This window comes from Aotus nancymaae, unplaced genomic scaffold (genome assembly GCF_030222135.1).
Source record: "Aotus nancymaae isolate 86718 unplaced genomic scaffold, 86718_ANA_hifiasm-v0.15.2.pri h1tg000012l, whole genome shotgun sequence".
NCBI lineage: Eukaryota > Metazoa > Chordata > Mammalia > Primates > Aotidae > Aotus > Aotus nancymaae.
Genome location: NW_026988423.1, coordinates 30,106,565 through 30,119,815, shown reverse-complemented (window position 1 = coordinate 30,119,815; position 13,251 = coordinate 30,106,565). Strand labels below are relative to the sequence as shown.

The 13,251-nt window shown below is 41.4% G+C and overlaps 1 protein-coding gene across 5 annotated transcripts in view; it reads right to left on the bottom strand.

The window, feature by feature from the left end:
- The window catches only part of STT3A (STT3 oligosaccharyltransferase complex catalytic subunit A), a 33,008-nt gene extending 19,790 nt beyond the window's left edge, over window positions 1-13,218 (bottom strand). For 2 of the 5 annotated variants that reach the window (XR_010342414.1, XM_064375540.1), the window contains exons 1-8: window positions 12,622-12,694; window positions 10,450-10,572; window positions 9,342-9,402; window positions 5,322-5,443; window positions 4,812-4,957; window positions 2,912-3,002; window positions 1,481-1,587; window positions 727-891 (exon numbers count right to left, since the gene is read on the bottom strand). Coding sequence is in view for 4 of the 5 variants with exons in the window: in XM_064375540.1 (XP_064231610.1) it covers window positions 727-891; window positions 1,481-1,587; window positions 2,912-3,002; window positions 4,812-4,957; window positions 5,322-5,443; window positions 9,342-9,402; window positions 10,450-10,537 (780 nt within the window). In the remaining variant the exon portion in view is untranslated. Of the gene's footprint in view, window positions 1-726; window positions 892-1,480; window positions 1,588-2,911; window positions 3,003-4,811; window positions 4,958-5,321; window positions 5,444-9,341; window positions 9,403-10,449; window positions 10,573-11,790; window positions 11,946-11,966; window positions 12,021-12,621; window positions 12,695-13,138 lie in introns of those variants that run through there. The other 3 variants (XM_064375542.1, XM_064375543.1, XM_064375541.1) reach the window with 3 other exon arrangements.
- Window positions 13,219-13,251: the final 33 nt, after the last annotated feature.

Sequence of the window (13,251 nt, the reverse complement as noted above, 5' to 3'; positions counted from 1 at the left end):
TATGGCCAAGCTCAGTGGCTCACGCCTATAATCCCAATACTTTGGGAGGCCGAGGTAGGCGGCTCACCTGAGGTCAGGAGTTTGAGACCAGCCTGGACAACATGGTGAAACTCCATCTCTACTAAAAATGCAAAAATTAGGCCAGGCGCGGTGGCTCACACCTGTAATCCCAGCACTTTGGGAGGCCGAGGCAGGTGGATCACGAGGTCAAGAGATCGAGACCATCCTGGTCAACATGGTGAAACCCTGTCTCTACTAAAAAAATACAAAAATTAGCTGGGCATGGTGGCACGCATCTGTAGTCTCAGCTACTTGGGAGGCTGAGGCAGGAGAATTGCTTGAACCTAGGAGGCGGAGGTTGCGGTGAGCCAAGATCGTGCCACTGCACTCCAGCCTGGGTACCAAGAGTGAAACTCCTTCTCAAAAAAAAAAAAAATGCAAAAATTAGCTGGGCGTGGTGGCAGATGCCTGTAATCCCAGCTCCTTGGGAGGCTGAGGCAGACAAATCACTTGAACCCCGGAAGCGGAGGTTGCAGTGAACCGAGATCACGCCATTGCACTCCAGCCTGGGGGACAAGAGCGAGACTTCATCTCAAAAAAAAAAAAAAAAAAAAAAAAAAGCTGTGATTAAGTTGTATTCTTCTTAACAGAATCCAGGATAAATCAGTCTAGTTGGGGCTGCGTAGAAAAGTAGAAGCTGAAAAACCTACTCAGTCAAGGGCTCACCTGGAAACCCACAAAGGAGATCTGCATAGAAAGTATAGTGCCCAGGCAGTAAACAGTACAGTAGGCCACGTAGATCCGGTGGGAGAAACGTCCTGTAAGCATCAGCACCAGGACATGGAGAGGAATCAAGTTGATCAGAAACACATAACCTCCCCATGACGAGACCTACAATAGAATAGAAAAAAACAGTTTCTCTGAGCATGCCTCCTCAGACCACCACCCCTATATTGTAGGATATCACCTGTGACTTTGAAAGAACACCCTTTATAGTAACTATAACTTTATTTATGCCAAATGGCTTAAAGTGTTTAAATAATTGGCTTTTTTAAAACAGGAAAATCAAGTTCTTACATGTACAGGTTTGTTACACAAAATAAAATAAGTTTAAAAATAGAAAATCAAGTTCAAACTCAACACTGTAACTCAATCCCCTGCTCCTTTGTGGTTGCTGATGTCATGACCACATAATGGGAGGTATCCAAGCCTCAAAATTAATCTAAATACAATCACTGTAAGGTCATACAGAGGATTTAGGGATATGTGAGCAAGTAGAAGCAATTAAGGAAGTCTACATATATACATAAGTATGAACGGAAAAAATATACTGGAAAAGAAAAAAATTTAGGGGAAACTACCAGAAAAGAAAGTTAGTCAAATAAAAAAATAAATAAGAAAGTTGGTCAAATAATAAGTACCCATAGGAAATACAGTATTTAGAGAACTTTAAAAATTAAAAACATGGAGAAAAAGTTACCATGTAGAAATAAGCAAGGGCACACTTAGCTGCCCAACAGATAGAACCAGTCTTTACTGCCTTGATCCACATGTAGTAGGTGAGTAGCATGCAAAAGATGGCAATTCCTGCAGAAAGAACACACCAAGAATTCAACAAGAGGCCAGGCTAGTATAGTGATTAAGAATATTGTTCTGGAACAGACTGCCTGGATCTACTACCAAGTAATAGTGTAATTTTAGGCAAATTATTTAACTCCTTTTGTTTCAGTTTCATGTAAAAAGAAGTAATAGTATCTACTTCATAAAAGTGCTCTGAAGACAAATATAATTAATGCTTGTAAAGCACTTAGAACAGTACCTAGCATACAATAAACACTAAGTAAATATTGGCCATTATTATCATTCTTTCCAAACACTAAACATCCTACTAGTATAGTCCTAAAGACATCCTATACTATCATTCATCATCCTGCCTCTACGTCTTAATATAGCTAATACTCATGCTCCAATTGCCTCTTTCCTTGATATCTACCTAATGAAGTTTCAACTTCAGGACCCAGCTGAACCCTAACCACTTCCAAAAAGTGTCCCTTGATTCCCGAATTTGCTTTTGTTTTTGTTTTTCTAAACAGGGTCTTGCTCTATTGCCAGGCTGAAGTGCAGTGGTGATCACAGCTTGCTGCAGCCTCAACCTCCCAGGCTCAAGCAATCCTCCCACTTCAGTCCCCTGGGTAGCTGGGACTACAGGCACATGCTACCATGCCCAGCTAATTTTTGTATTTCTTGTAGAGACAGGGTTGCCCAGGCTGGTTTCAAACTCCTGTGCTCAAACGATCCACCCACCTCAGTCTCCCAAAGTACTGGATTATAAAGCATGAGCCACTGAGCTCAGCCCCAAATCTGAATTAATCTCTCCATTCACTAAATTCCTGAAGTACTCTGTCAAATTTCTATCACGGCACACAGTGCTATCTACTGTCATTGAGTCATATTTATCCATTTTAATCTTCCTTAATATATTATGGGCCAATATAACCTTATTCATTATCTATCTCTTTAATTTCTTATAATTATGCCAAAAAAAATCTTATTCATTATCTATCTTTCTAACACTTAATATTATGTTTTCCCAATAACATTCATTAAGTGTATGTTGAATTGAAAACAAGTCAATAAGTCATTAAAATTTTAAGGATATTTATTCGCTTTATCTAGGAAAATAAAGTAAATGATAATAAGGAACCAAAGATTTGTAAGAAAAGTTACCAACTACCTTTCTGGAAAGGATGATGGGAAGAGAATATGAACTTGTCCAAGATCCCTTCCTGCCCATTTCTAATCTTCTAACCCAGATACCATTTTTATTAGTGCTAAGCCATAGACTGCACTTTATGAAGCTCTGTTGGATAATAAGGCGAGAAGATCATCTTTAGCATTTTAAAAGTCTTACCTTCATTATCATAGGAGCCAGCCACAGATCGGGAGATATATCCAGGAACTACAGCAATCATGGCAGCAGCAAGAAGCCCAGCCCCCGCATCCTGTAAGAAAAAAAGGGCATTAAGACATTAACACCAATGCAACTCTGAGAAAAAATAGAGGATCTACTAGTCCATTCTGTTTATAATGGGCCCCAAAAATAGTCCAACAATTTCCAAGGTAGATGTGAGATGTTGGAAATGGTAGAAATGCCAGGACGCGGTGGCTCACACCTGCAATCCCAGCACTTCGGGAGGCTGAAGTGGGCTGATCACCTGAGGTCGGGAGTCCAAGACTAATCTGATCAACATGCAGAAACCCCGTCTCTGCTAAAATACAAAAATTAGCCAGGTGTGGTGGTGCATGCCTGTAATCCCAGCTACTTGGGAGGCTGAGGCAGGAGAATCACTTGAACTCGCGAGGCAGAGGTTGCAGTGAACCGAGATCATGCCATTGCACTCCAGCCTGGGCAACAAGAGCAAAACTTCATCTCAAAAAAGAGAAGAAAAAAAAGAAATGCTCACAGAACAAGAAAGCTAAAAACTTCATGACCAATTTAGTGTCATCCCTATGATGACACTAAACCTGACACTGAGAACACATATGCTGAGGACAGACAAATCAAGTGAGATGTCAAACATCAATACTGCCCCAGAATGGGCTGTTTGGCTACCAATCTCGCCAAGCTTGTAAGTGTCTACTTCTAACAATATCTGCACATCACTGGAACACCAGTCACATCTCTACAACTCATGCAAGGACAATCAAAGGAAGAAAAATTATTATTTCAGTTAAAAAGCCAACAAAGTTAAGTGATAATCTACCTAAACCAAAGATGCCAAGAGCTTAGGCAATAAAGCTTAATATCACCAGGAACCCTTTGAGCTCAGCAGAAAGGAGCAACAGATATAAGCCACACTCCAAAAAGCAAAGACTTGTCTGTTGAAAAGAGTCAAATTTGGGAAAGGGCAGCAAGGAGAAGGATGAAAAGTTTTCCAAACTAAATTCAGGCTTCCCAAACCCCCTACTGGTTTATCACCTCTCAGGTATCTCTCTACCACAGCACAAACTAAGAATAGCACCCAGGGAGCCAAGGTCAGCAATGCTGAAACATGGAAAAAGAGAGTCAGCATTACGGAGTCTACTACGGAAGCCAAATGGCTTAAGAATTTTAAGATAATTTTTTTTAATCAACAAATAATTGCTGAGTACATTCCTGGTAGGAAAAACTAACCATTTTCGAAAGTTTCAAGTAGTTTTTGTTCCTCTCTTTTACACTGTGAGAACTTCAACCAAACATTTTGATTTTGCATTTTAAATATTTTTTTCTTTATGTGGCAATTTACATTTCACTTCCAACTGTTCTCTCATAAGGACAGTTACTAATGATAAAAAATCACATATTCCAGCCGGGCGTGGTGGCTCAGGTCTGTAATCCCAGCACTTTGGGAGGCCAAGGCAGGTAGATCATCTGAAGTTCAAGACCAGCCTGGTCAACATAGTGAAACCCTGTCTCTACTAAAAATAAAAAAAATTAGCCGGTCGTGGGAGCACAGGTGCCTGGAATCCCAGCTACTTGGGAGGCTGAGGCAGGAGAATCACTTGAACCCGGGAGGCAGAGGTTGCAGTGAGCTGAGGTCACACCATTGCACTCCAGCCTGGGCAAGAAGAGCAAAACTCCGTCTCAAAAAAAACATACACACATATTCCAGAAAAGGGTTGGAATGAACCCAATTAATTCAGCCCAGTAAAAGTTGTCTTTATCCTCTGGCTCCCTACCTTTCTAAGGCTCTGTCCCCCACCCTCCAGCATCTATTAAAGAGGCTCAATAACATTCATTCCCAAGCCTCCTGTCACCCCAAATCCTTCACCTTGAGCTCTTTGGTAAGGTGGTACGTGACGATGGTGGTGAAGGAGGAGAAGAGAGGGGCCAGGAACACACAGACATTCCGAATGTCGATGGTGATGTGGAAAAAATGGAGTACATGGTAGATTGCAGCAGAGGTGATCATTAAACCTGTAACAGGAAGAAGAAACTCCATTAGGTTGTCTTACCAGAACTTAAGGGAAAAAGAAAGGGAAAGTCCCAGCATCAATAAAATGACTATGTAAGTCTTGACAAATCACCAGAAATACTAATATAGCAACTGCAGTAAGCCTATAAATTTCTATCCTAAGGATTCAATCAGAAGTCTAGAATGTATTAAAACCACCCATCTCTACTCTACTACAAATGTACTCCTGTCAATATAAGATGCACTTTTAGAAACCTGTAATCAAAATGAAATTACAAGTATCACAAGACAAATCTGTTAGAAATAAAAGAAACTGTTCTCTAGCATACAAATATTTGCTTTAAAAGGAAAATCTGGTCTCCTCACCTGGGTAAATTGTTCCTCCAATGATTCGTCCCAAAGGGTACCAAGCTCGGTCATCAAACCAGTTATGGAATTTATAAAACCCCTCCTCAGCCAGGAACCTGGTAGTCCGATAATTAAAGTACCTATAGCAAGAAAGAAACTTTGTTGTGAATTTATGGTGATTTTTGCTCCTCAGGATACACCACTGAGAAACTCAGCACTACTCAATGAAAAATCAGTTTAGCATCAAAAATTATGCCATGAAATCATTTTCACAACCAGAAGTCTGTTTATTTCTAGTTCCATGCTTGTCTCAACTAAAGCACTGCTTCTCTCATGAGGAAATGAAACTGGAGCCTAACATTATAACAAAGCAATCAAATGGGATACTTCATCAAGCTGACATGTGGTAGCCATTAGGACCAGTCAGAGAATTCAAGCACCCTGAAGACAAAGCCACTGAGATGTGGGCACCAATAGATTTTGGCTTTCAAGCGACAGAAATATATTTTTAAAAATTTAGACTGCACACAAAGACACATGGATAATTTCCAGTGATAAGCATCTTTAAAGATGTTGGTACACCATCATATGTAGGATGAAGAATTTTTAACCTACTCCATAACACAACTTCCTTAATCAGTGTTTAAACTTTCAACAAGGTCTACTCATGCAGTTATGTAAAATGCTTCTTATGTAACCTATATAGTAGCATAAAAATATAGATTACAGCTAGGCAGAGTAGCTCATGCATGTAAGCCTAGTACTTTGGGAGGCTGAGGTGGGAGGATCACTTAAGCTCAGGAGTTCAAGACTAGCCTGGGCAACATAGTGAGACCCCATCTCTACAGAAAAATTTTTTAAAATTAGCCAGGCATGGTGGCACACACCTATAGTCCCAGCTACTCAGGAGGTTGAAATGGCAAGACTGCTTGAGCCCAGGAGGTCGAGGCTGCAGTGAGCCATGATTGCAACACTGTGCTCCAGACTGGGCAACAAAGCAAGACCCTGTCTCAAAAAAACAGATAGACAGATACACAGACAACATGAAAAGTATTTGATATAAAATGCTTAAGAGCTATAAATGGAAAGACAGTTCTTTAGGCCCAAAATATATAAGCCCTTAAGTTCCTCATTTAAAAAGAAATAAGGCTGGGCAAGGTAGCTAACACCTGTAATCCCAGTACTTTGGTAGGCCAAGGCAGGTGGATCACTTGAGCTCAAGAGCTCAAGACCAGCTTGGGCAACATAGCAAGACCCTGTCTCTAAAAAAATACAAAAATTAGCAGGACTTAGTGGCACACACCTGCAGTCCCAGCTACTTGGGAGGCTGAAATAAGAAGACCACCTGAGCTCAGGGAGGTTGACGCTTCAGTGAGCCGTGATCATGCCACTGTACTCCAGTCTGGTGACAGAGCAAGACCCTATCTCAAAACAAAAAATTAACAATAATAATAAATAAAAAGAAACAAGAGGCTGGCGCAGTAGTTCATGCCTGTTATCCCAGCACTTTGGGAGGCTGAGGTGGGTGGATCGCTTGAGCACAGGAGTTTGAGACCAGCCTGGGAACATGGTAAGACCCAATCTATAAAAAAAATACAAAAATTAGCTGGGTGTGGTAGTGGGCGCCTACAGTCCGAGCTACTTGAGAGGCTGAGGTGGGAGGATTGCTTGAGCCCAGGAGGCTGAGGCTGCATGAGCCATAACTGAGCCACTGAACTTCAGCCTGGGCGACAGAGCAAGACCTTGTCTCCAAAAAAAAAAAAAAGGAAGACCGACAAAAATAAACAAAAAGAGTCTCAAACTAGAGATAGTTTAATTACTACAGATAATCATGACTAACCATCCTCTCTGCCCACCTCTCTAACCCTATTTCCTCCTTGGTCAGTCAAGTTTTGAAAGCTGAAATAAACAGAAGCAACAGATGGCAGAAATCTCTATCTTTCTGTTTGTCACTGATGTTATTTTGGTGACTGTCAGGATCAAAAGAGATGAGGGTTGCAGGCATCAATGTGTGTCAGAATTGTGTCCTTTACCTACCAGTAGGAGAGGCAAAGTGAGAGAGAGGAAATATAAGTTAGTAGAAATAGGTCTGGACTGGGTTCACCACTCTGGGCATCAGTTTCCTCCTCTGCAAAAGGAAGTGTCAAGTCCTTTATGGTCCCTAACAGCTCTTGACAACAAAACAGATGCTCTTGCTTTCCATGATTATCTAACATTATTTGCTCATCCAGAGGGTCTGAGAAAGAAGTCTAACAGATTGGGATCAAGAAACAAAAGGAAGTCAGGCATGGAGGCTCACACCTATAATCCCAGTACTTTGCGAGGCCAAGGAGGGGGAGGATTGCTTGAGCCCAGGAGTTTGATACCAGCCTGGGCAACATGGTGAGACTCCATCTCTACAAGAAATGTTTTAAAAATTAGCCAGGCATGGTGGCATATGCCTGTGGTCCCAGCTACTTGGGAAGCTGAGGTGGGAGGATCACTTGGGCCCCAAAGGTCAAGGCTGCAGTAAGCCATAATCATGCCACTGCACTTCAGCTTGGGTGACAGTCAGACCCAATCTCAAACAAAAAAACAAACAAAAAAACAAAAGGATAGGTTTCTTCATTCATGAGAAAAAGTAGAAACTGATTTGAGAGGCCCCAAACAGAATACTTGTAATGCCTCCAAAATACTTTCAAATATCTACACAAAATTAAAAATTTGCAAATAGATGCAGGCATTTTGAATCAATACTCCACAAGCTTGAATATACTATTTTTAAGATGTCAATAATATTTTAAGAGCCTATGATTTTGGCCCTCCAAGTTTGTTATAAGCCTTAACTTTAGGCAATATAACAAAGTGACTCTAGTCTCTGGAGTCAGACAAATGTACATTTAAATATTGGTTCCTCCATGTACTGAATATATAACCTCAGATAACCATTACCAGCCTGAGTCTCCTCATTTCTTTTTTTGGGATAGAGTCTTGCTCTGTTGCCCAGGCTGGAGTGCAGTGGTGTAATCTCGGCTCAGTGCAACCTCCACCTCCCGGGTTCAAGCAATTCTCCTGCTTCAGCCTCCCAAGTAGCTGGGAACACAGGTACATGCCACCACACCCAGCAAATTTTTGTATTTTTAGAAGAGACGGGGCTTCATATGTTGGCCAGGCTGGTCTTGAACTCCTGACCTCGTGATCTGCCTGCCTTGGCTTCCCATGGTGCTGGGTTACAGGCGTGAGCCACTGTGCCCCACTGAGTCTCCTTGCTAAGAAGGGAATATTAGTACCTACATCTCAAAGGGTTGCTGAAAGGATTTAGAGATAATCTGTAAATTAGTGCTTGGAACAAAACGAATGCTTAGTAAATGGTAGTTATTAATACCACTAAGGACTTCCACTATATCTTTTTCATCTGATGAACAAAACTCCCAATCAAACTGATAACTCTGAGCTTTTGGCATTGCCCTAGAATTTAACTAAGAAGCCCAACTTCGATCACAAAAACTGCTAAACAAACAAACAAACAAACAAAAAATGTCATGAATCTCAAGTCCATGACTTGTGATTCTCTTCTGAGCCTGGAATATACACCAGGACCCTTTCCTTTAATCTGCAAACTTTTACCAAACTGAGCAGTCAGAATTCTCTTAGCCTATCCAGATCTTAAATGATAGGCAGACATACTAGCAATGCCTCTCACATTTTTTGAGGTTGAGATTTACTTGGTCAATTCCAACACAAACTTTTTTTTCTATAGAGATGGGGTTTCACCACATTGCCCAGGCTGGTCTCAAATTCCTGAGCTCAAGTGATTCCCCCGACCTTGGCCTCCCAAAGTGCTGGAATTACAGGTGTGAGTCACTGTGCCTGGCCTCCAACACATATATTTTAAAAGGAGATAATTATCTCCTTTGGAAGAGTTTAAGGTTTTTTTTCCCCTTAAATGTACTGAAAGCACATCTCTATCACTGAGAGCTGACTGAAATTTTAATCCAAAACCTGTGAACCTGAATGCCTCCCAAAGAAAATAATACCAGATCAAGCAAAGGTACTCACGGATCAAACTCATGAATAACACTTTCAAATCTCAGGACAGCGAAGAGACGAGTGGAGAAAGCTGCAAAAAACCAGAAAATTAATATTTTATTGGTATTGTGCCATGAAAGAGCAGCAGATATAGTATTATAATGAAGACAGTATCATGCAGTAGAGAGATCACAGAAAATATAAAATAATCCCTGAATAAAGTCTTTATCCATCTCTTCCCACATATAGGAAACAAAAAAAGTTTACTTTCCCCTGACAATAGCATCTACATTTTCCACTTTCACAGGTCACAGTTAACTAATTATAAAAGCCTACATTCACCTTCTAATACCAAACTCAACTTACATGGTCATCTTTTATATACGTTGACTCCCCCACCATACACACACAACAAACCTTAACCTTGGAGCAAAGAGGTATGGCAAGCAAGTCCTATACCTGGGACTCATGAAGAGCCAGAAAATCTAAAAAACAGAGTAACCTCTCAAGAGACTTTCAAAAATACTAAAGGAGGCACCTAAACTGAAGATAACTGTCTTATACAAAAATTCATTATCCAAGGGTCCCCAATATCTCTTTCAGCCCTATGAGAAAACAGAATTGGCACAGCATGTTTCCCATTCTTTCACAGGTGATCATAGCCCTGATCTTTTTTTTTTGAGAGACAGCCTCGATCTGTCACCCATGCTGTAGTGCAGTGGTGCAGTCTCTGTTCACTGCAACCTCTGCCTCCCAGGTTCAAGTGACTCTTGTGCCTCAGCCACCCAAGTAGCTGGGATTATAGGCATCCACCACCACACCCAACTAATTTTTATATTTTTACAGGGTTTCACCATGTTGGCCAGGTTGGTCTCAAACTCCCTGCCTCAAGCGATCTACCCACCCCAGGCTCCCAAAGTGCTGGGATTACAGGAGTGAGCCACTGTGCCTGGCCCATAGCCCTGACTTTTATATTCCTTTTACTTTATTTGCCTTCATAAAATTATACTGATGAGGAATGGAAAAACATAACAATCTGCTAAAAAGAACAAGGCATTTTAAGATAGCCATTTTCAATGTTTTTCTAGACTTTCTCCTTTCTATTCCCAAAGAAAGAGAGGTTCACGTGCACACTCACATAATACAGCAGCCATTGACAGAATGAGAAGCTTCAGAAGTGTGTCCTGCTTCTCATAGGACAATCGCAAAAATCCAAGCTTAGTCATCTTGACATGAATGGGTGGCAACAGACGACAATCAGCTAAAATGAAAAAGTCAAGACCACAGGATATTGAACACCTTCAATTTACTTCATTAACTTTCGTATTTTATGATGAAAGGGAAACATAAAGGACATAGAAGCTAGCAAAAACACCAGAAAGGGTCAAGGCTAATGCTAATACCCAACTCTGGATATTAAAGTATGATCAACCTGTAAGGAATTAGGCAAAAGTCAAGTCTATGTGTCAAGTCTAAAATGGAGTGGTCAGAATAAACCACTCATAGTTCTATTTCCCACTCCTTCACAGCTAACAAGTACATAAGCACAATTAGCAACAGTATAGTACAACAAGGAAGAGATGAAAATATAAATAGGAACGATTGGAAATACTGAAAAATAATAAAATGGAGAAAGAGAGCACTCAGGAAAAGGTAGGATTCTAAGTGGATGGGGGGAAGCAGGAAATGAACACTAAGACCAGATGTGAAAGCCCCAGCACTTTGGGAGGCCAAGGAGGGAGGATTGCTTGAAGCCAGGAGTTCAAGACCAATCTGAGCAACAGAGCGAAAACCCACCTCCACAAAAAATTGTTTAAAACTATGCAGGCTTGGTGGCTTGTACCTGCAGTCCCAGCTACTCAGGAGGCTGAGGCAGGAGTTGGAGGCTGCAGTGGGCTATGATCACACCACTGCACTTCAGCCTGGGCAACAGAGTCAGAATTCATCTCTTTAAAAAGGAAGGAAAAAAAAAAAAAAAAAAGAAGGGAAAGCAATAAGAGGAAAAATAGAAGTCACCACCGAATCAGCACAATATCCTGCCCTAAATTTAAACTTCAACTGAACGGCTATAAACTTTTTTCTTTTCTAAATTGGGCTGTCAGGTCAACTAAGAGCATGACTGATAACTAATGAAGGAAAAATCATTCACTCAAGAAGAGGAGGTACATACACACAGATCCACTGTGCTCTCAATCACATATATCAGACTAACTACTGCTCAGATCTATACCCGCTTTCAATCACCTGTCTCAAGGCATCTCTGTAACTGACAATGCTGATTTAAGAGATTGATTCAATTACACAGAGACAGTTTGATGGCACCAGATGATAATCTAGAGGGAAAGAAAACAAACTTTTTCTACTGAAGCAGAAGACTGGGGGGAAAAAAGTAGATTAAAATGTTGAGGGACACTATCTGTAGGCAGTACAAAATGGAAATCACATGATGGTTAAGAATTATTTATATAGCACTAATTACCATAGGTTATTCTTGAATAAGACAGTACTACCATCTTCTTAAATCATCATTCAAGACTTTTTTTGCTTCATTCTTTTTGACACATAATTGTACATATTTATGGAGGACAGTGTGACATTTTGGTACATGTATATCATGTATAATAATCAGGTTAGGATAATTAGTAGATTCATCACCTCAAACACTTATTGTTTTGTTGTCTTAGGAATATTCAAAATCCACTCTTCCAGCTATCTGAAAATATATAATAAATTGTTTATTTTTGTTGTTATACTCCTAATCATAATTATCCTATAGAACACTAGAATTTATTCCTCCTATCTAGTTGTACTTGTGCATCTCTTAACAAACCTTTGTATATCCTCCCCCACGAATTTTTTCCCACTATTATCGGAATAAAGGAGAAAAAAAAAAAAAAAAAATACTGGACTAGGTGGAAGGCATACAGAATGCTAGCCCCAACACTGAGAAGTCAAGCATGTTCTCCATAATTAACTGTCCCAGAAGAGCAGATTTAGAAATCTGTTTAAGTATAGTCCTAAAGGGAAACCTTGTTTTGCAATCAAAAATGGGAAGTCAACAATTCAGCCATATCTCTCAGGGTTTGCAGCTGTTTTCTGGAATGCCTGAAATAGGAACAAACTTGACACCAATGTGTCGATATGAGCCACACACCAAAATGAGACTGCTAAGACCTCTACTTGAAAACTGAGTAAGGTAGCTGGTCATTTCGGGCAGGGCCGTAAGGGAGATTTCATTTCATGCTCTTTGGTCACTCTGGCACAGCGCCAAAGCAAATAAGAGCAAAGACACCTTTCTTAAAACACTTACCATCTGCGTTCCTCTTCAACTGTGCCCTGCAAGCTGTGGCTTCTCCTGCCACCGTAGCTCTAGTTTCCCAGACCGCAATTTCCCCAGCCACGTTTTCCTACACACGTTTCCATACTCTCTCACAATCCTTTACTATCCTCTCCCTCCCGCTCTCTCCAGCGGGTCCCACCTCCCTCTTCTTTCCACCCTCGAAGAATTGACCACCTCTGATACCCCCCAGCGCGGGACCCTCATCACCCCAGCATTCTACGCGCCTTCCCCTCCAGAACTAGTCCCAGGACCCAGTCTTTCCCACGCTCTGTTCCCAAGACCCACCTTATCCTCCCTCCCCAGACTTTCACATCCTTCCATCCAGGAAGCCCCCCACACCACGCCCCACGCCCCCTCCTCTGCAAGGCCCTAAGCTTTGCTCTCCACCCTCATTTGGAGTTTTGCTTCCTGCACTTCGTTCAGTCTCACCAACGCCATGGACTGCACCTGCCACTGATTTTCAAGTTAGGTTCTATGGCTTTCTCACCTGGACGGCTTTACTAAGCGATCCGCTGGGCTCCCTTGGCCATCCGTTCAGCGGCGCACCCAACCCTGGCAGCAAACGGATCCGCCTCCCGGACCGCGTCCCCGTTGGCTGGC